We start from the raw sequence: 22,816 nt of genomic DNA on the forward strand, positions 1-22,816 counted from the left end.
TATGGTGGTGTACACCTTTAATACCAGAACTTGAGAGACAAGCAGATGATCTCTCAGAGTATAAGGTCAGCCTGGTCTATATAGTGAGTTCCAGGACAGGGCTATTGCCCCAATAAACCATAAAAAAAAGAAAATTTAAAATGGTGGGCTTTTGTTTGTTTGTTTTTAAAACCAAGGGGGCCTTAAGCATCAGATCCCAGAGACATATTACCATAGTGACTAAGGCATTAGATACATTTCAGATCCCAATCCTGGTCTCTACCTCTCATGTGACTGTGAGCAAGTTATCAACCTCTCAGGAAAATATAGGTCTATACTCACCTCTGAAATTGCTGTAGTCTCAGAAACACAAACAACAGTTATTCTCCCAACATTTATAGTACCTATTTAGTACCAGCTACTATTCAGAGATTAATTCAAGGTAAGTGCTAGGTAAACATTACCTATGACTATTTGGCAGAACTATATGCTAATACCACTGCCAGAACAGACACACATGTCCACAGGGGACCAGGTCCCAGAGTGGTGGATTATACTTGTACTAGCCACACCCAGAGTGGACACTACCCATCAATAGTGACAACTTTCCCAGGAAGAGGCTACTTCTCTTTCCTATGGCTCCAAATGGCCAGTCAAAGTCAAGCTTTCAAATTTCTACCACAACCCAGAGATCCTAGCATGACCAGATCACTCAAGCAGCCTTCTAAGAAGAACACAAAACGGATCATAGGTGATAAAAAAACATCCCTCTTGGCACACATGTCAAGAGAGAAAAGAGTGGGGTTGTGCACTCTCAGGCACCTTTAGCCCAAAGACAGAAAAGGATGGGCTTTAAGGGAGGAGTGCACACAATCCTAAGTCCTTTAAAGGCTGGCAGTAAGAGTTTACACACAAAAACAAACAGATGAATCTTCTAGAAGATTCTTTAAAGTTGGATGTGGTAACGTAGTCTGTAATCTTAGCATCCTCAGGTAGAGGCAGATGTATCAAGATTTCAAGGCCAAACTAAGATATTAAAAGACGGCACTTGGACGCAAAGGCGGGCAATTCCCTTGAGTTTGAAGCAAGTGTTGTCTACATAGGAAACGAAATAAAAATACATCAACTCTATCAACTTCTTAGGGACTAATGACCTTAGTTTCTTTTGGGCTCAGTGTTACTGTGAACAATGGTTTCTCATATCCTCTCCACTCTCTGGTCTAACTCCAGGCCATGACACCCAATAAATAGACAGTGACCTTGGGGATAAAGGTCTTTATTCAACAAAGTTATCTTACTTAGTAACAAAACAACAAGAGGTAACAATTCCCCCAAAGATCTGGAACAGTATCCACCCCTGACAGGCAGCTTGGCCTGCTAAAAATCAGTTGCAGCCCAGGGTCTCTAGTGGACACTTAAAGGTCATAGTTGGGATTCTTCCGGAGGATAACAAAACCTTCCAAAATGGGGGTAACGGGAAGAAACTCCTCAGTGGCCAATTCTGCCCGTTCCCCATGGGCCAACAACACTGGCGTTGTGTGTGTCTGGAACCCTGTGATCGTTTTAGGCTTTCCAGCCTGGCCCACCACATCCACTGCCTGTGGGATGAGAAAATTAAAGTAAAGGGTTTCCAGAAGAGAGAGAAACAATATTCCCAATTCCCCTCATTGTCCACACCAGCATATCAAAAAGGATTGTACATACATTGTCCATCTTCTATGGTATACCTCAGCCCTCCTTTTTCTACCCAGTTCCTCACCTGACCCACACGGACAGAAACTGGCAATGGTCGCAGCTCCTCATCAAATGTAACCAGCATTCGGGGCTGCATGGCAGCCACCAACCCATACAATACATAGTGTGATTTGCCTAGAATAACTGAGGGAAGAAAGCACAAAGAACAATGACTTGTAGACACTGGGGCAAGCCTGGCCTGAACTTTAAGAATCTATCCCAGCCCTGACCCACTCACCTACTAAGACAAAATTCTGTTCTTTGTATGCTACGCCATATCCCTAGCCCAAGATGCTTCTACCCTTCCTTGCTCACATCCCTAATCCTGAAAATTACTTTTTCTAGTCACTTAGGCACAGATTCATCTTGAAATCTTTTGGGCCAGATCATAAGTGTGAGGAGTTAAAGTCTCAGGAGGCCTCCCACAAGCCCAATGAACCTAGAAAAACAGAGCTAACTTGGCATCTTGATCCTGACTGCCAAGGTGGCCCTGCTAAGGACACAAGGCACATGTGCAGCAGGAACAGGAACTCACTGTTTCGGACATCCAAGAAGGAAACAAGCACAGTGAGCAGACCGGCCACAGCTACTTGACTCATGAGCTGCCGATCACTGTGGTAGGGGCAGAGGGTCAGTGTGCCCTTCCCTAAATGTGTCAGACCCTGCAAAACAAACAGAAGTTGAGAAGTCAAAGCTTAGAAAAAAATATTTCCTTCCCTCCCAGGCCATCCTACGTCCCAATAGGTACTGCTGTTACCACAATAGATAAAGGAGACTCCTATTCTTTACCTGTGCCAAGCGCACCATGAAGAGGTTATTGGGGTCCTTGGCATGATACTGGGCTAACTGGCGCAACATTGCAGCCAGACGAGCATTATTGGTACCTAGAAAAAGGAAACATTATCAAAACTTACAAAAAGAACCTTCAAACTTTCAGTCTATTCAAGATTTTCCTGTACTTACCACTGCCCACCATGCCCATGGCAAAAATGGAGTTATAGGAAACTTCTGGATCAGCATCATGAGAGAATTTGCTTAGAGTATCCAGGATGTTGAGTCGAGGATTTGAAACAGAGATTAGGGCCAGTGCTAAAGGTACAGCACGTCTAAGGGTGGGCTCCCCATACCTCAGCTGGTGAAAAAAGAAACAAAATAACGGCATCAGAGAACAGGGTAAAACAAGCTCAGGGCTGAGGCAGCTCCATGGGTAAAACTGTCTGCATGAAGACCTGAGGTTGAATGCCTAGGACCACTAGAAAAGGCAGACAAGCAGTATAGACATCCTCAGTCCCAATGCTATTAGGAAGAGGTGTGCAAACAGAGCAGCTCTGGAAGCTCTTGGACCAGATAGCCTGGTGTATTCAGAGGAGAAATGTATGGGATTGTGATGGTTTGAATAGAAATGGTCCTTATAGGCTCATATATTTGAGTGGCTGGTTGTTAGGAAGTGGCAATACTAGACAGATTAGGAGGTGTGGCCTTGTTAGAGTAGGTGTAGCCTTGTTGGAAGAATGTTTCACTGGGGGTGGGATTTGTAGTTTCAAAAGCCCATGTCAGGTCCAGAGTCTCTCTGCCTGCTGCCTATAGATCCAGTTGTAGAACTCTCAGCTATTCTTGAAGTTCTCAACCTGTGGGTTGCAATCCCTATGAGGTTGAATGACCCTTTTACAGGGTCACCTAAGCCCACTGGAAAACAGATGTTTACATTATACTTCATAACAGTAGGCAAGATTAGTTATGAAGTAGCAACAAAAATCATTTTTATACTTGGGGTCACCCTAACAAGAGGATTGTAGCATTAGGAATGTTGAGAACCACTGTTTAATACCATGTCTGCCTGAGTGCTGCCATGCTTCCCACCATGCTAATAATGGATTAAACCTGAACTGTACACAAGACCCACTTAAATGCTTTCCTTTGCAAGAGCTGCCATGGCCATGGTGTGTCTTCACAGGAACAGAACACTGACTATGACAGAGATCCTGTCTTAGACAAGGTCTAGGCACCTCTTGGCATTTACATATGAGTATGTGTGGCAAACCAAGTTCAATTACAGAAACAGGCTAATGGGTCAAAAGGGACTTGCTCTCCACCAATCTCCACCAAGGAACTCTAAACCACCAAAGTTAAAATTAGCCAGGGATAAGGTGTGCCGTGGTGGTGACTCAGACATCATGTATGCTTAAGGCTCTGGGTTTAATCCCAAGTAACACACACACGCACCATATTCTAGTGTACTCTGTGCTACTCACCAAGTGACCAAAGGTTCGTAGTGCCATCTCTGCACCGATCTCTTCCCCCATAGCAATAAGTGCAATCCCCAGAACAGCTACTCCCTGCAATTCCAGAGGCACAAAAACCCAGTAAGTTCCAGGAACAAAAACCAAGTCACCAAACTTGACCCATGGCTCATCTAGGAAGAGCTATGCAGTAAGGAACACCTTGCCCTTCATGGACAAAACTCAGTCCTGCTAGTCTGTCATGTGGCAGTACCTAGGGGAGGAAGCAGAGGCCAAAACAAAGATAACTCCGGTCCACCTCTCCTATCTACGCTTATCTTTTCTCGGGGTGCCTCTTGGTCCCACACCTGATGTGCTCCCATGTCAGCAGGGGCTTCCTTCTTGTCCTTGTCCTTCTTCTCCTTCTTGTCCTTGTCCTCCTCCTTGTCCTTGGAGTCAAAGTGCTCACTACAGATGTGAAGGAGCTGCTGCACCTTCAGGACATTCCCAGAGCCTTCAATGGGGCAGTGAGTGAAGAGATAATAATGAGAAGACAGCAAGAAAAAGTATATTCTATAAATACAAGAAACCTTTAAAAAAAAATCTAAAGAGCAGAAAAGAAAGACAAAGGAGAAACAACCTGAGAAGAAAAGGTCAAGAGAAAAGTGGAGATGCTGAGAAACTGAGGCACAAACCTGCATAGGCACACACATCCACCAGAGTGTTCGCAAAACTGCGGAATGGCTCCGACACAACCTCCAGTGCAGCCAGGATTGCCTCGATGGCTTCACCCTTCCCTAGAGGACATTCAAAGACTTCAAGGACACTGGTTTGTATCCCGCTTAGTCGGATGCATAAACCCTCCAATTGTGTCCAAATACTGTCAGACCTTTGATAAAATAAACATTCCCTCACCCAGGTGGTTAAGGCCCAGGCCAAGAGGAAGCCAACGAGCATAGGTATCCTTGAGCTCAGTCTCCGATTTCTCCATGATGGTCTGAAGGATGGTGGAAGTGACATCCCCATTGCAGGATCCCACAGCTATCATCCCACAAGCTAGAGCCGTCACACCTGCCACCTACAAGTAAGAAAATCAGCATTATACACAGTAAAATATCCTTTTCTTTTCTTTGTTTGAGACAGGAACTCACTATGTAGACTAGAATATCCTGGAAACTCAGAGATCTCCCAGTATGTGCTGGATTCAACATGTATATCACCATACCCAACCACAATAAGGTATTAAAATGCTTGCTTATGTATCTTTATTCAAAACCCAATTCTTCTGGTCCACTGTAAGCTATTCTTTCTAATCATACTGGGTAATTATTTCTATAAAATCAGTGAATACTTACCTACATGTCAGACACTGTGCCAAGCTGTTTGCATACTATTTTATTACATTTACTTATTTAGTATTCACATACACAAAGTACATGTGTGAGGTCAGAGAACAATTTGCAAGTCAGTTCTCTCCTTCCACCACAAAGTCATCAGGCTTGCCTGGAATCCCAACAACCCTAGTTTTGCATACCTCTATACACTTAGTCCTTACAACTCCATAAAATAGGTAATAGGAAAAAAATGAAGCCTAAAGAGATTGAGTTAATTGCTCAATATCTTCTGCTTGCAAGTACAAACAGCAAGATTTGATCTTGGATTTTTTTACTCTAAAATCATTGGCAATCATACATTATTTATCACTAAAATGACTCTGCATAAGTAAGAAAATTTAAGGTTAGCTAATGACTAGAAGTGAGAATCACTGCTGTGGCTCATATCTAAAATGTTCTCCAAACCACATGCAAGGCCTGAACCTCTTATGCATGTAAAGTCTTGGGAAGTAGTGGAAATTAAGGGGTGGGGCTCATTAGGAAGTCTTTGAAATCATTAGGGTGTTCCCTTGAAGGGATAGTGGGGAAAGGAGGATCCTGGGTCCTTCCTCTGCTTCTGGCTTACCGCTAAAGTGAATAGTTTTCTTCCACCATGTGTCTTTTTTTTTTTTAAGATTTATTTATTATATATACAACATTCCTTCCATGTATGCTTGCAGGCCAGAAGAGGGCACCAGATTTCAGCACAGATGAATGGTGGCACCAGCCACCATTTGGTTGCTGGGAATTGAACTCAGAACCTCTGGAAGAGCAGTCAGTGCTCTCAACCTCTGAACTGCCCCTCCAGCCCCTACCAAGTGTCTTCTACCACAATGTGTTACTCTGTTAACAGCGACAGAAAGTTGGACAGCAGAGTCATCACCCTTAACTTCATAGAGTTTCTCTTCCTTACAACTACGTGGCATGACTGGGGTTTCAAAAGCTGAGGCTCAGTACAATATAACGTAACACCAAGTTTCATCGGGGCTCTAAATTCCAGTCTGTCCTTTTCCCCATTTTTGAGGGAGTGGGGGTGGGGTAAGAGTAACAGAGCACTTGATACACAATTTATTCTGTAGCCCAGGCTGGCCTGGAACTCACAGAAATTTTCCTGCCTCAGTCTCCCAAGCACTGAGATAACAGACATGTGCCATCACACACAGCTTGAAATTGCAGTTCTAAGAGATTGCACTGAGGTGTTCCCTAACCCCAACACACCTCCTCTACCTTTTCTGCTAGAAAATTACTCACCTCCATGCTGGACTTGGAATCTCCCATCACAGGCAGCAGCAGTGTTAGAACGTCTTCCCGATTGGAGCCAGCATAGGCCAAACCTAGTCTACAGAGTCAGGAGATTAAAGTCCCCAACATATACTCAGGAACAAAGTAAAAAAGAACAAAAGTAGAACTGGTCACCAACACATCCACCAAGAGCCAGATACTCAATGGCACATGGCAGTCTTTAGCAATATTTTCTCTATAGAGTATTAAGCTGAGCACTAGCAGAAAGAGAAGGTGCCTAAGAAACACAAGAATTTAGAAATAGACAGAGATAGATAGATAGATAGATAGATGGAAGACAGACAGACAGACAGACAGACAGATAATGGAAGAGCAGCAAGAAATCTTACCCAAAGATGGAACCAAGTCTCATGGTATTGCTGTTATGGAGAACATAATCTGAAAGCAGTGCCAGAGCAGGGTCACACTCATTTCGGACCCCAGAGTTCACGATACCACAGGCAAGGAGGGCTCCCGACTGCAAAGGGCAAGCACATGCTTTATTAAGCTATCTTCCCTCTTAACTAAAAGTGTGCAGCATGGCCTCTCTGTGGCACCTGCCTTACCTGGAGTAAAAAACGGGGCATGCCTCATGTGGTGGTTTGAATTGAGACTGGTCCCCATAGGCTCATATATTTAAATGCTTGGTCCCTAGTTGGTGAAATTTTTCTGGGTAGCATCAGGAGATGTGGCCTTATTGGAGGAGGTGTGTCACCGGGGATGGGCTTTGAACCGGCCCAATATCTCTTCTTGTCTCCAAGGATAAGATGTAAGCTTTCAGCTGTTGCTCTAGCACCATTCCTGCCTGCCTGCTGTCATATTCCCCACAATGATAGTAATGGACTGACCCTCTGAAGCTATAAGCAAGTCCCCAACTAAATACTTTCTTCTTCTTTGATTCTTTTTTGTTTATTTTTTGCTTGTTTTGTTTTTTGTTTGTTTGTTTTTAGAGACAGGGTTTCTCTGTGTAGCCTTGGCTGTCCTGAAATCTGCTCTGTAGAACAGACTGGTCTCAAACTCACAGAGATCCACCGGTCTCTGCCTTCTGAGTACTGGGATTAAAGGCATGTACCACTACTGCCCAGCTAAAATTCATTCTTTGTAAGTAATCTTGGTTGTGGTATCTCTTTCCAGAGATAGAAAGTAACTAAGACACCTCATCAATAAAAAGGAGGCACTAGAACATGAGAAGAAAAAGTCCCCAATGAATAAATTTTGAGCGGACTAACCTTGATATAGTCCTCAGAGGAGTACAGGTACTTGTCAATCTGGGTGAGGCCACCATCCACATCCCACAGCAGAATCATGCCGAGGGACGCAGCAGCACTTAACATCCCTATAACAAGGAAAAAACATCAGCTTTAGAAGGGAGTACCCAAAGAAATGGCTCCCCTAGAAACTGCTGTGGGTTCTTCTCAGTTAACACCTGACTGCATGACAAAAAGAGACAATTATACCATGGTCCTTGTTCTTGTACAGCCATTTGTTGCCATCATCAGTCAGCAGTTTATCCTGACCAAAGGCTGCATTCACAAAGCCATTCACAAAAGAGGAGGCCAGGTTCATCCGGGCGGAATCCACCTGAGAGCCACTGCCACCAAACCCTGTACAAGGGGAGAAAGGAGAGGCAGTTTAGCATAGGACCCGAAAGGAACAGTTTGGTAGGCAGTCTTCAATTTGTTGTTGTTGTTGTTGTTGTTGTTATTGTTGTTTTGTTTTGTCTTTTCGAGACAGGATTTCTCTGAGTAGCCCTGGCTGAACTGGAATTTGATCTGTACAGCAGGCTGGCCTTGAACGCAGAGATTTGTTTGCCTCTATCTCTCCCAGGTGCTGGGATCAAAGGCATTCACTACCACTGCCCAGATTCAGTCTGATTAAGTTAGTCCCTTAGTCTACATCTCCACCAGTGACCTGGACACAAAGTTCAATAGAATTTGAAGTTCTTTATAAGTGGGTTAGTCAAGACGTTACTCCCAATATAACAGGAACAATTCCCATACAGAGCTACTCACTGTTATTCTCTAGGTGGGTTTTGTAGATGTCATCAGGCACCTTGGGCTCCATGATGTCCAGCTAAAGAGAAGCCAGAGGGTCACAACTGCCTTCCCAGTAATCCCCAATATGTCCCTCCTGCTAGCCAACTGAATAGCAACTTTAACCAGGAGTCTAGTGAAAGGTATTTAGGAGGTAGAATGACAGGTGAGAGCAGAGACTCTCACCTCCCGAGCTAAGGCCAGGAAGTTGCTATTGAGCTGCACGTTGGACATGATCTCTGTGAGGTCTTCATACTCCTCTACATCTTCACTCAACTCCAGGAATACTCCATGCCGACCCAGCATGAACGCCATCTGCTTCTGCACCACCCTGTGGGGAGAGCCACCACACCTGCTCATTCCCACTTACTATGGGGCAGAAAATCATCTCATGCTCTCCCCAGAAACTGTCAAGTCTCTGATTTTCACACACACACTCATGCACAAACGTATCTATTTCTTTACCAACTTCTCTACATACACATCTTTGCAGGAAGTGAAAATGTCTTCTACCAGTTCCATATCATTGAGCATCAATGCCAATCGCAGAGCTTCAGGGAAACGGCTAAATTTTCGGAACACACCCAAGGCACAACGCAGTAGGGCAGAGTTCTCAGGTTCTGGTACATAATTCACACAACTACAAAAGTAAACGTAATAAAATTTCAGAAAGTGTCTTTCATTTAACTTATCTAATATTCCTTTACCCAAATATATACTCCATGCCTACTATATACAATACAGTGTACTATGTTCTAAGATACTAAGGAGACACACAAAGTTTCTGTCCTCAAGAAATTCATGGCATCACCAAGTAACTAGGTGACTTTAAGATCACTCCGGGAGAACAGGAATGGACTAGTGCTGAAGAAGGCAGGCCTGCTACCCTCCTCTGCCATGCTCACTTACCTGGTGAGATACAGGCAGACCTTTGAGTATGCATTCTCATCTATGTCCTTTTCCAGCATATCTACCTGCTCAATTTCCATGAGCAGGTCACAAGCCTCATGCTCTGCATTATGAGCCATATTGTAGGGGACAATTTCCTTCACCAAGGTAAGCAATGGCTCCCGTTGTGCTTTCTCTGCATCATCCAGCTCTTGCCACTCCTTAGCCACTTCTCCTGCAAGATGTCTATGGACACACACAATCATTAGGGAAGCAGGTCCCTGGGAGTCAAGGAACTCAGTGTCTGGGAAATTCAATACATTGATATTTCCCCAAACCAAAAGAATTATGCCTCCAAGTCCCTTCACACTACCAAGAAGAAAACATCTTACCTGACATACTCATGACCCCACGATGCCAATTCCTCCTGGGAGCCCACTAGCCGATACTTGAGGCATTCACGCTCGCCACTCATGGTCATGGCCAAAACAGAGATGATGTCAGCAGCAAAACACTGCAAGGAAACCAATCTTTTAAGGTCAAAGCCAGCAGTCCAAGGAAAACAGTATGTGACATTTCAGAATCAAGGTCACTGTCCCCAAAATTCACCAAGAAAATTCACTATATATTAGTGTCTATACTGAAAATGTCCATGTGATCTAAGCTAAGCCTCACAGAAAACCTAAAGTGTTTCCTGTTGGTGTTATTAGCTCCCGCTGAAGCCAACCTAACTGAAGGGCAACAAACAACGGGGAACTGGAGAAAGATAAAGAGACAGTGGTTCTCATTACATCGCCCAGTTTGGTCTCACTCAAGAGATGCTAAATGGTTGAGATCAGAAGTACCCACCATAACTAGAAATTTTTATTTTAATAGTAAACTATTAAAAGGTTTTAATAAGCCAGGCGGTGGTGGTGAGTGTTTTTAATCCCAGTACTCTGGAGGCAGAAGCTGGCAGATTTCTGAGTTTGAGGTCAGCCTACAGAGTAAGTTCCAGGGCAGCCAGCACTGTTACACAGAGAAGCCCTGTCTTGGAAAATCCACAACAAAAAAGAGTTTGTTTATTAAAAAAAAAAAAAAGACCCATAATCTAGGGGTCTGGAGAACTGGCTCAACAGTGAAGAAAATACGCTGCTCTTGCAGAGGACCTGAGTTCAGTTCCCAGCACCCACACAAGGGTTCACAATAGTCCAACTCCAGTTCCAGGAGATGTTTCCTGCTTCTGGCCTGCAGACACTACATGCAGGTAGAATACATACATCATACAGGCAGGCAGAACACTCATCCACATAGAGTAAAAATACATCTTTAATAAAATCTTCCGTCTGGCAATGATGGTGCTTGCCTTTAATTCCAGCACTCAGAAAGCAGAGGTAGATTGATCTCTGAGTTTGAGGTCACCCTGGTCTACAGAGTGAGTTCCAGGTCAGCTATGGCTACACAGAAAAACCCTGTCGGGGGGGGGGGGGGGGGGGGGGGGAATCCATGGTCTATTTCAATCAAGTAACTAACTGCTTTATGAGAGATGTAGGAGGTCAAGGACAAAAGCAAGCTCATTAGGAGACTACTCAATAGTCCACTAGAATTAAAAACTTCTGGGGCTGGAGAGACGGCTCAGAAGTTAAGAGCACCAGTTCCTCTTCCATAGGACCCTGGTTCTATTCCCAGGACCCACATGGCAGCTCAACACTGCCTGTAACTCAGGGATCTGACATCCTCTTCTGGATTCTGCAGGCACTGAATCCACATACTGCACACACACGCAGGCAAAAACACCCACACGCATAAAATAAATAACAAAAAATAGAAAGAACGAAAGAAAGGAAAGAAAGCCAGGCATCACGCTGGTCTAGGCCTCTGATGCCAGTACTCCAGAGCCTAAGGCAAGAGGAGGAATGCCACAAAGTCAAGCTCAGTTTAGTTAGCACAGTGAGTCTGAGTTTGAGGTCAGTCTGGTTTATGGAGTGAGTTCCAGAATTCCTGAACAGCCAGAGCTACACAGAAACCCTGTCTCAAAAAAAAAAAAAAAAAAAAAGGAATTCTTCAACTGGACAGACTTCCACCATATTCTGAATTACCTTATTCTCCCCAGGGGCCATGTTCTCATAGATTTCCTTCAGTTTGCCATAGTGTGGACGCAGAAATTTAAGAGGTTTGGGTACTGAAGTCATGGAAGTTGTAGAAGAACGGATTTGTCTTCTCAGTTCCTCCAGAGCTGGTCGGTACAGGGATGTATCCTTTTCCTGATCAGGGGATGGCAGGGTTCAGACCAAAAGGAGCCACATTCCTCCACATCATAACCCAGACATAATTAACCAATGCTTTGCTCAAAGACATAACTGCTCCCTCAACTCCTGCAAACTTCCTGAGACTCAAGATTCCATTCAAACAACCTTTGTAACCCTTTGCCCTCAAATTAGCATGCTATCTTATATGCGATGTCTAGTTGTTGCCTCCAAATGAAATACAGCAAACAAGTGGGAAACATCCGAATACATTCCCCTCTCAGTTCAAATCTTGACTCACCCCGAGTCGCTCCACAAGCATCTCCAGTTCATCTTGAAGTTGTTTGTCCTCCTCAGACTGAACGGTTGGGGGAAGAAGCTCATTAAACCAAAGAAACCTAACCACATTCCCCTCCCATTCACCCCAGGACAGGTGGAGAGTGTGAATGTAGCCTCAGGAGGGGCCAGATGGACAAGAAACGGGAGTAGGGAGCCAAACAACCCTGCTGAAAAGGCAGTCTAGCCAGGCAGGCTCTCCTTGAAGGCCGTTCTAGAAAATTACGGCGAAGACCCACGAAGTGGTGGTGAGGGCCGCAGGGGCTGGCAGTGCGTAATGAGGAGGGCGTCAGGGTAGGGTCTCCCCATTCTGTGTCTCCCGGGTGCGGTGGGTCGTAGGGAGTCGGGCCCGAGGCCTTCAAGGTAGAGCGGTGACTCAGCCCAAAGCCTCCTCCCCGGGCTCACGAAGCTGCGCCTCACCAGCTCCTGCTCTTTGTCTTTGTCCCCGGCATCTCGTCGCTCCTTGCCGCTGGACTTCTCGTCCGCGCCAGCGGGAGCCGTCGCTGAGGGTTGTTGGGACTGCACCGGCGTCTTGTCTCGTCCACCCTCCTCCATCTCTACCACCACTGCCGGCCTGCTGCGCGCGCACCTACTCGCACCGCCCCTTTTCCCAGACGGCCTCGCGCCTCGTCCTCCGGACCGGAAACGCCCAGTCGATTCCGGGCCCCGCCTCCTGAGGCAGGCGGGGAGTTACAGATCTGGCCTGCAGCTTGGACCGCTAGTGTTGCCTTTCGGTGTCTCTGAACTCAGTGCTCAATGGAAATGCCTAGCTCTCCTTTCCCGTACCTTCATTCACCTCAGCTGGATGCATGGTGCAACAAACGGGAAAGACTCTTGAACTCTTGACTGAGATCTGTGCGACGGCCTCACACCGATCTGGAATAGTAACCAACATTCCCCCCTCGAGAATGAGTGATGCTGCTTGAAGCTTACTTATTAGCACAGGGTATCCTCAAGGTCGCTATATAGCAGAGAATGGCTTTAAACCTCAGGTCCTGCCTCTGCCTCGGGAGTGCTGGCTTGCAGACATGAGCTGCCACCCCGCTGCTGCTCGTCTTTAAAACCTGTCACTTTTGCACTCCATGCTGCATTCTAGGCATAACCGTCTATGTCCACCCCCAAGGATTTCTCCAACCTCTTGTCAGAAATTGGACAGTCCGTAGTTACTCTGCCTGTTCTGTCTTTAGGGTGTCCATACATTTTTATGTTTGCTTTAGTTCTCTGTCACGAATTTCTACCAGTTCTGTGTCTATGACTTCTACCATAGATCTTGGAATACACACACTGTTTGTATAGATATAGATATACATATAGATATGCAGATATCAATACGTTGGAGATGAATTGGATGTTGTGCCGTAAAACAGTTTTCAAACAGCGGATGAGTTTAGATGAAGATTATATGAAAAGTTGTTGGAATACTTTGCAACTTTTTTTTGTAGGTATAAATTGTTTTGAAATAAAAACTTGGAAAGATGAGAGAACTCACGCTTTAGAAAATATTAAAACTGAGTTCTGTCCAGACGTGGTGCCTGCCTTTAGTCCCGGCATTCAGGAGACAGAGGCAAACAGATCTCTGTGAGTTTGAGGCAAGCATGGTCTACACAGTGAATTCCAGGACACCCAAGGTTACACAGTTAAACTCTGTTGTGAAGAACCAAAAAAACAAAACAGAACAGATTCTGTCATGTACCAGTTGTGTTGTTTGGTTAAGTGACCTAAACTCAGCCTGTTTTCACCTATGTGAAGTATGAAATGTTTCCCTTGTAAGAACAAAATGAGGGGCTGGAGAGATGACTCATAGCAGTTAAGAGCATTGGCTGCTCTTCCGGAAGACCTGGGTTCAATTTCCAGCATCCACATGGCAGTTTCCTGTTGCCTAGAATTCAAGATCCAGGAAACTCAATACTCGCACAAAGACATACATGCAGAAAAACACCAATGCACATAAAAGAAAATTTTTTAAAAAAGAACAAAATAAGTCATTAAATAATGTCTAAGCCAGGAACGATGGCTCACTTTTTTGTTTGTTTGTTTGTTTGTTACCCTGTTGAAATTTTTCTTTAAAAAAAGTGTCTAACATAATGCTCCCCACAAGTACCATAAACAATCTATCAAAAATCCCAGTGCCAGGCATAAGAAAACTTTAGAGTAAGTCAGGGGAGTCCAGGAGACTCCTAAAACTATGAGCTGTGCTGTCATTCTTGGTTGCCTCCTAGAGCTTGAAGGTAGTAAGGTTTTCTTAGTGAGAACACCAACAGGACTTGGAGGAACTGGATGGACCTAACCTGGAAGCCTTCTCCCTGGGTACTAGCTCTCCTAGTGTCTGAAGGTCCTGTGCAAGCTGCCAAGGAGAAAAGCAATCAACAGTCCTGCCCAGCTGTAAAGTATATGAACCACAATGACCAGCTCAGTGTGATAGTTCCCGGGGTGCAATAGTGTCATTTATATTTGGGGGTAACCAACAACCGCCTAATTGGACTTGAGAACCACTCAATAGGAGGGAATTCATGCCAGGCACTGTAAACCTAGCCAACAAGGATTGCCATTTTCTGTATGTGATATTTTCCTGACAGCCAGATGTTTTGTGGAGATTTTTACTGCTAACTTTAGGAATGACAGCAGATGTTTCATTCATTTTTTTATTACTGCCACCCAGGTAGAAATTGTATTATATCCCTTCTATTTATATTCTGATCATCCTAACCATTTCACATTCCTGAATATTCTCCACCCCTCCAAACTGACTGTCTTTCAGAGTGGTTATTCCATCTGTAAGAAATGTCCTTCTATTTCCAGTTGGGAAATTCTACCATCCTCTGAGCTCCAGCTCAATACTCCCTTCTTTTTCCCTTCCTTGCCTCTCCTCTGAGATCCACCATACATTCAACACATATCTCTCACACCTTGTACTATGAGCTCCTGGAGGGTAAGGAACTGTATCTGGCTAATCTTTGTATCCTTAGTACCTAGCTAATGCCTGGTTTGAAGAAGGTCTTAATAAATATTTAACAGATGACTGGCTTTGCATTGGTCTTTAGGTTATTTTTTATACAGTAAGAATCTGGGGTTTCTCCCTAGAGCCCAGAGTAATGAATTAGAAAACTGTCAGGGTTCTCCACTGGTGAACCACGGGAGGCCCTTTGAAATTGAGCTTATTTTTAAGAAGTACTCTCTTCTAGTAGTATTTCTAGAGTTTCATCAAGGTGAAATCATGTTTCTTGGCAGGCTTCCTTATTTTGGTTGGGGATGAGTTATCCAATGGGATAGTACAGATGGTTCAGTATTGTTCGTTTTTTCTTCTGCCTAAACACAACAGACTATATAACAGAAGCCATCTTTCATCAAAGTGGCAGGGTTCTTAAGGCAAAGATCACATCTACTACCCGAGGTTCACTTTGCCTTACCTCTGGAACCAGGTCCCTGCAGAGTGCCCCACAAAGAGGTACTCCCTGCGGTAACTTCGATTCACTGGGCATAACTTTCCTGTAGCTACCTGGTTGTACAGGTGCCTGGCCCAGGAGACTTGTGTTGCATGGGAATGCACGCGTGTTGATGGTCCCACTCAGCCTGAAGAATCTGGCTGGAAGACAGATGTCTGCATTTGACTTACAAGATTAACAGTGGTGCTGTAGGCACTTAAGAGTTTTCTCTTTGTCAGACAGGACTGGCCTCAAGTTCATATCTCTAGCCGAGGATGATCTTGAACTTCTAATCCTTCTTCGTCCACCTTATGACCTATGATGACGTGAACGCATTCATGTCAAAGTGCACATCTTTGTGGAGTCGGTTTTCTTCTTCCACCCAGATGTGGGTTCTGTGGCTCAAACTCAGGTTAACCACTGGGCTATCTCACTGGCCCCAATCAGGTTTTTTGTCTTGTTATGTTTAAACAAGGTCTCACCAGGTAGCTGGGCTGGAATCACAAAAATAAAACAAACAAACAAAAAACCCACCTGCTTCTGCCCCTTCCCAAGTGCTGGCATTACAGGTGCGTGATACCACACTTGGCCTAATCCAGGTCTCAATGGAAGGCAAAGTTTTATCTTGCCAAGCTTCAGTATGCTCTAACATTGTGAGTCTTACCCTATGCTCAACAGCCAAGTTCCACACATTATTTATTAGTATTTCTTTTGGTTCTGGAAGTTGCAGAGCCCATAAAGTCATTTCCCCCGGTATGCAGCTGAACCTAGAACCTCATTCATGCTAGACAAGCAGTCTACCACTGAGCTACAGCCTTAGGCCCTTGACATTATTTTGAGACAGTGTCTAAAATAATTCAGACTGGTCTAAGTTATTCAGACTGGTCTCTGACATCTTCCTGCCTCAGCCTCCCAAAGAGATGGGATTAAAATCCTTATGCCTGGGTTGAATTTCCCTTTCAAGGCATTGAAGCTGAATGGTCTCAGAAATAATCTTACCTAGTCCACTTATTTTACAGACTGCTGAGACACCAAGACCTGAAGAGGGAATGAGCCTTGCCTGGTGTCGTACGCTAGTGGGCGACAGAGCTGGCACCAGAGCTAGTTCTCCAGAATTGAAAGCTCTCCTCTTCCCAATACACTTTGCCCTGTAGCTGAACCTAGAGGTTCGGAACTAGCAGTGTGGTTCAGTAGTTCAAAAGACATCTTGTTCCTTCTGCCCTCTTTCAGTAAGCCGCTAGCAGGTCCAGGTAACATGACATGGCCCCATATGGGAACAGCCTGGCCCACTGAAAAACTGGGGTAGGACACAGGTTGTGGGGTACATATTCGTGACATATCCGAGAGACCAGAGACACCAGAAGCAATTATAACGAGCCCTCATTCTGTTCCTTGCAAGTCTGACAAACTCACCCCTACTTGCACGTCCAGGAGCATTCGTGTGTGTGATTGGTTACTGGGACTTGAACTCACGACCTCAGGAAGAGCAGCTACTGCTCTTAACCTCTGAGCCATCTCTTCAGCCCCGACTCGTGTGTGTGATCGGACTCTTTCCACTGTTTTGCTGTCATTCTCATTTTACAGATGAAGAAACTGAGGCTTAATGGGTTTAGGTCATAATTATCAGAGCCCCCGTTTCAACTCAGATTTCTTTGGCTGCAGTAATGGAGTTGGGGCTAGGTCTGCATCATGGGAGCAGAGCACCGGTAGAAAACGGTGGCTGTGGGGGGCATGAGCTTGCGAGTGTGAAAGTGAAATAGCCGGCGTCCCCAAAGGACAGAGACCATTTTATCCCCAGTGCCTGAGACACAAATTACTGAGAGCCAATATATCATTCGAAAGTAAATCTAAAGAACAATAAAAGTTGGGTGAGATGGCAAACACCTTTAATCCCCGCGGTTTGGAGACAGAAGCTGGGGGTTCAAAGCCAACCTGATCTACAGAGCGAGATCTAAGCCAACCAGGGCTATATAATGAGACCCTGTCTTAAAAATACAAAAACCAAGCTGACCTGACCATCTACTCCCCAGATTCAGTGACAGGATGGCCACAGAGGCAGTGGGGAGCTGTAGACCCTTTTAGCTGTGGAGCACGTACTGTGACGGAACAGACCCAACTGTGCTCCTCTTGAAGTCCCTCCCTTGGACTTCAAATCTCAGTCCCCTATTTCTGCAAGTAAGTCAGTATCAGAAGAATTACTACTGTATTGTGGTAGTTTGCCGGTAATTGCGCCCCCACCACAAGCTCCTGGGGGAGTGGCACTATTAGGAGGTGTGGCCTTGTTGGAGGAAGTGTGTCACTGTGGGGGGTGGGCTTTGAAACTTCGTATATCCTCAACCCACTCCCAGTGTCTCGGTTCACTTCCTGTTGCCTTCTGCTCAAAATGTAGAGCTCTCAGCTCCTTCTCTAGCACCACATCTGCCTGCAAGCCGCCATGTCTTGCCATGATGATAATGAACTACACCTCTGAAACTGTAAGCCACCCCCAATGAAATGTTTTCCTTTATAGGAGTTGCGTGGTCACGGTGTCTCTTCACAGCAACAGAAACCCTAATTAAGACCATCATAGTTGCTCAAATACTGACCGGATGAGAGGATGAATAAGGGAGAACTGAAGGAAGAGACAGGCTGACTGATATGGATCTATTTATTAGCAAAGGGTCCTATAAAGCCAAGACCGCGCCCTCCCCACCCTCTTCCCTGCAAAAATAAACACTTTCCTTTTCCCTACTAGATCTGCTCTTCTGTTTGGCCCAGGGACGAGTGGCCAAGCCTAAGACTCGTGCCCTAAGACACAGGGAACCGGCACGAACTGTACATACACATTTCTCCTCTCACCCGAGAGCCCTTGGCCTTCCACTTGAGTTCAGTTGCTCTGTCCTTGAGGGGAGCAGCAGTACTAGGAGGAGCACAAGGAACATAGGTGGGGGAGCCTGAGGGTGGGGTTGAAGGGAGTTGAGCTCATTTCCATACAGTACTGAGGAAGCCTGGGGAGAGGTGGGCATGCCCCAGGCGTAGCCTAGCCTCTTGGTTCCTAAATTAAGTAAGCTTGGAGCCAAGAGACAGAACCCTCTCTGAAGGAACTGGCACTTCTGCCTAGACGTCCTCCAGGGTGACGCATGAGAGGACGTCACAGTGAATGGGGGGATCTCTGCTAGAGGCACTGGCGCCCCCAAAGCAGAGGCACGATATGGTGGTGGTGGTGGGGACTAGATTCATGTCCCTTGTGGTGTGGAGAGACAACCATACCAACTGATCTTTACTTTCTCCTAACTTGGAAGCCGCAGTCCCTGGCCACAGTTGCCCATTTCTCTCCCAACCCAGGTCTACCACACCTCACACAGCTGCCCTGGGTTCATGGGGGAGCCGACAGGGCAGCCGAAGTGCCGAAGGAAGTCACGGGAGTTGGAGAGAGTGCCCAGCACTCGGAAACGGGCAGGGCTGTGGGGGTCGGTCACCAGCCCCTCGTGAGAGCTCTCTGGTGTGCGGACCGAGCACCACACCTGCGGGCCAGGACAGACATGGGGACATATGGTGTCTAGTGTGGAGCTGAATTAAGCCATAGCTGCAGCTACAGCAGAGCCATCTTGGTCCAGCTGGTGAGCTCAGGAATTGTCAGGGCCACTGCAGGAGGCTTGGCCAGCTCCAAGGGAGGGCAACATGTCTCCTCACTTCCTCGAAGTCGCTAAAGAGCACCTGGACACTGGGTAGGTAACCCAGCATGGGCATGGTTGTGGGGGAAGGCTGAGCCCTTTAAGATTGCTTACTGTGGTTCAAAGTATTTGAAACAGGTCCTGCCTAGACACTAAAACTCTGGTTCTTATTTTATTCCTGGGTGGCCCTGAACAAGATATTTCGTATTCCCAAACTACAGTTTCTCCACATTCCCCCATAGTAATAGGAGGGGACCAATGCTTGCTCCTATCCATTCCACTGAAGTCAGCGGCCCTTCCCTTTCAAATACAATCCTGTGGAAGACCTATCGCTGCAGGCTATTTTCATGGGCTCCGCACACCAGGCTTCCTCTCAATGCACTCCCCACGCAGCAACTGTGGCCCCACTTCCCAGCACCTGTCCTGCATAACCCCAGCTTCTGCTTCTGATGGCATTCTTTGGAGGGAATGGATAGGAGACACAAGGGGCCATACCTGGGCAAATCCCACAAAGAACAGCTGGTGATTGGTGAGCCCGACAGCCGGCAGCTGCTGCTCTTCCCCATGAGTCCTCAGCCATGCTTCGTAAGCCTAGGGGAAGAAGAAGCAAGTCCACCAGCGCCTGCCCACTTTCCCAAGCGCCCTTCTACACAGCCTGGGAGACCTCGGCCACTCACATTGTAAGCAGCCTTCAGGCCCCCGTTATCGGCGATGTTCTCCCCCAGGGTCTGGAGTCCGTTGAGCCGCTCTCCGTTGACCTTGTACTGGTTGTACTGTTCTTCCATGCAGGCTGTGTGATTCTGGAAAGCCGTCAGTGACTCATTCTGCCACCACGGACGCAGATTCCCTTCTTTGTCGTACTCACGGCCTGCAAAGAAATCGTCTTTTCATTCCATCAATAGGACAACTCATCCACAGGGGATCAAATGCCCCAACCAACCCTGACTAGAAGACATCAGGACCCCGAAGGCTTGTCCCCAATATCCCAAATCCCTGCAGCAGTCACTGGAAATTCTAGACTGAGTCCCTACCTTGGTCATCAAAGGCATGTGTCAACTCATGGCCCATCACCACGCCAATGCCACCAAAGTTCAAGGCCCTAGTACATGAGGAATGTTGAATAAGGGCATGGCAGGAACATCTCCTGGTTCCCCTCCAGCTCCTCCCCCTATTTGCCCACAGGGCCAGGCTCCGGCACCCAGACCCTTCTGCCCCAGACACACTTTGGGTGGTTGTGAGCATAGAAGGGGGCCTGCAGGATGCCAGCGGGGAAGACGATTTCATTCTTGGTTGGAAGATAGTAAGCATTGACAGTCTGGGGCGTCATGCTCCACCTGGGGGAGGAAGATCGAGGCTGGTGTTCCTTCTCTCCTCATGCTGCCCAGCCCGACAGCCCAGGCCTGCCCTGCCTGCCTCCTGCAAGGGCCTTGGGCCACTCCTCTCCTCACCCCCAGAAGCCCTGGTCTACCTCTCCAGCTGCCCCTTGTCTGCCCGCCCATTCTCACTGGTCTCGGCTGGGAGGTTTGCGGAGCTGGTCAGCCATCACCTTAGCAGAGAAGTTGTACAGATTCAACATGTTTTGGAAAAAAGAGTCTTCAGAGACTTCATACTGTGGGAATAGTGGAAGGAAGAAAGCGAGAGACAACATGTTGGAGAAGGGGAGAGTCCCAGCAGGACCTTTCCAAGCGGAACCCAGTCTCCTCCACTGTAAAATGGAAGGAAACGGCTAACTGACAGTATGTTAAAGGTACTTATGTTTCCAGTGCTGCTTTGGATTTTTGTTACCCTTTTTGAGACAGAGTATCACTGTTAGAACTTGCTGTGAGAACCAGGTAGATTTCGAACTCACTGCTTCCTGAGTGCTGCTGGGATTAAAAGCATGGGCCACCACCATGCCCAGCTTCCCCCTTCCCTAATACAGCGTTTCTCTGTGTAGTGCAGGCTGTCTGGGAGCCTGCTGTGTAGACCAGGCTGGGCTTGAACTCAAGAGACCTGCCTGCCTCTAAGACTAAGGGTGTGTTCCACCACTGCCTGACATTGTTTTTAACATACATTCTTTTGCTCTTATCACCCTGTGAGTACTACCGAAGCCCCATTTTACAGATGAAACTGAGGCCCAAAGACATCCTGTCCAAGATTACACGGCAGAAACATGATCATGTTCTCCAGATCTCCACACTCATTAAGCTATATTTTATTACCATCTGGCCCATGTCTGGCACAGAACCCATACTTAATCAATTTAATTACTGTGTCTACTCTGCTGAGGAGTGCTTAAACTTTGATTCCTGAGGCCAGGAAATAATGGTCCATGACTCTGAAGAAGGTTAGTTCTGGGAACGAAGGTACTCACCCCATCATAAACATCATCCAGCTCTTTGGGCTCCAAGATGAAGTCAGGGAAACCAATCATATCATAGATGGCATCTGCCTGAAGAGATCATGTTAAGGGTTTCCCTCCCTGCGCCCAGCCAAACTGTATTGTCTATTACCACCTCAAGATGGCGCCCCAGACACAGCCATGGCTCACTTTCTCCTTGGCTGCCAGCCGAGTCTTCTCATCCATCCAAACCAGCTCTCCCAGGGTCTCCTCAAATGCAGACCGGATTTCGCTGATCATCCCCTCGGCCTGGGAGGGAGGGTCGTAGGTCAGCCTCCCCCTGTACTTACTGCCTCCCTGCTCCCCATCCACCCTCAGGTGCCAGCTGGGTCTATCCAGGAGACACAGGATTACGAAGAGAAGCTGCCCAGCAGGGAGGGTGAGATGTACCGCAGGTGACAATACTGTTATTGTGGATGGCTTTTTGCTAATTAATTAAATAAACATTTGAGTTGGCAGTTAAATAAATTAGTATTATAGCTTCATATACTACATTGAACTTTATCTGGTTATGCATGAACAGAAGTTGTACAGTTGAAAATTGAAGAAAACCAAACGTTTGTAATCTCACCCCTCAGCTATCTTCTTTTAATAGTCTGGCTATTCCTAGTGTTTTTCCTAGCCCAGAAAGTCACACAGAATATGGAGCAGTGTTATGCAATGTGTATATATTTTTGCAATCTACTTTTGTCCTGCTTTAAAATGTATCACCAGGGGCTGGAGAGATGGCTCAGTGGTTAAGAGCATTGCCTGCTCTTCCAAAGGTCCTGAGTTCAATTCCCGGCAACCACATGGTGGCTCACAACCATCTGTAATGAGGTCTGGTGCCCTCTTCTGGTCTGCAGACATACACACAGACAGAATATTGTATACATAATAAATAAATAAATATTAAAAAATAAAAAAAAATAAAATGTATCTCTATACCAGGTATGGAGGTAGAGACAGAAGGACCAACACAAGCTTGAGGCCAGTCCGGCCTACAGTGGTGAATACCAGGCCAGCCTCAGCTCAAGGTTGGGTTTCTCGCTTGTGGGGAACAAACTTGTCAAGCATGGTAAGGGCTTCAGATGCAATACTGGCACCATCAGTCTAAACAATAAAGCCAAGTATAGTTGTTTAATTTTAAAAATAATTTTATCTAGGCAGTGGTGGTGCACGCCTTTAATCCCAGCACTTGGGAGGCAGAGGCAGGTGGATCTCTGAGTTCAAGTCCAGCCTGGTCTACAGACTTAGTTTCAAGACAGCCAGAGCCACAGAAAGAAACCCTGTCTCAAAGAAAAAAAATTAAAA

General features: G+C 46.2%; 2 protein-coding genes across 6 annotated transcripts in view; both read right to left on the minus strand.

Moving 5' to 3' along the window:
* Window positions 1–1,239: 1,239 nt before the first annotated feature.
* Psmd2 (proteasome 26S subunit ubiquitin receptor, non-ATPase 2) lies at window positions 1,240–12,660 on the minus strand. The gene is made up of 21 exons (XM_048453778.3): window positions 12,489–12,660; window positions 12,034–12,090; window positions 11,586–11,750; window positions 9,900–10,021; window positions 9,529–9,753; window positions 9,101–9,259; window positions 8,806–8,950; window positions 8,599–8,659; window positions 8,044–8,190; window positions 7,816–7,922; window positions 6,937–7,064; window positions 6,557–6,644; window positions 4,848–5,010; window positions 4,628–4,729; window positions 4,301–4,446; window positions 3,966–4,049; window positions 2,677–2,845; window positions 2,503–2,597; window positions 2,249–2,375; window positions 1,739–1,857; window positions 1,240–1,577 (listed from the first exon to the last, which is right to left on the minus strand). Exons 1-21 carry the CDS (start codon window positions 12,621–12,623, stop codon window positions 1,395–1,397), a joined length of 2,727 nt encoding a protein of 908 aa, XP_048309735.1. The 5' UTR covers window positions 12,624–12,660; the 3' UTR covers window positions 1,240–1,394.
* A 62-nt stretch (window positions 12,661–12,722) lies between these two features.
* Window positions 12,723–22,816, minus strand: part of Ece2 (endothelin converting enzyme 2) — a 40,461-nt gene continuing 30,367 nt past the window's right edge. For 4 of the 5 annotated variants that reach the window (XM_048453784.3, XM_085685324.2, XM_048453782.3 and 1 more), the window contains 8 exons: window positions 21,674–21,772; window positions 21,497–21,574; window positions 20,649–20,752; window positions 20,367–20,477; window positions 20,175–20,242; window positions 19,821–20,011; window positions 19,639–19,734; window positions 18,120–18,993 (listed from right to left, as the gene is read on the minus strand). In XM_048453784.3, the coding sequence (XP_048309741.3) occupies window positions 18,817–18,993; window positions 19,639–19,734; window positions 19,821–20,011; window positions 20,175–20,242; window positions 20,367–20,477; window positions 20,649–20,752; window positions 21,497–21,574; window positions 21,674–21,772 (924 nt within the window). In that variant the 3' untranslated portion in view covers window positions 18,120–18,816. Of the gene's footprint in view, window positions 12,945–18,119; window positions 18,994–19,638; window positions 19,735–19,820; window positions 20,012–20,174; window positions 20,243–20,366; window positions 20,478–20,648; window positions 20,753–21,496; window positions 21,575–21,673; window positions 21,773–22,816 lie in introns of those variants that run through there. The other variant, XM_085685323.2, reaches the window with a different exon arrangement.

The sequence above is a fragment of the Myodes glareolus genome, chromosome 2 (assembly GCF_982192425.1).
Source record: "Myodes glareolus chromosome 2, mMyoGla1.1, whole genome shotgun sequence".
Taxonomy (NCBI): Eukaryota; Metazoa; Chordata; class Mammalia; order Rodentia; family Cricetidae; genus Myodes; species Myodes glareolus.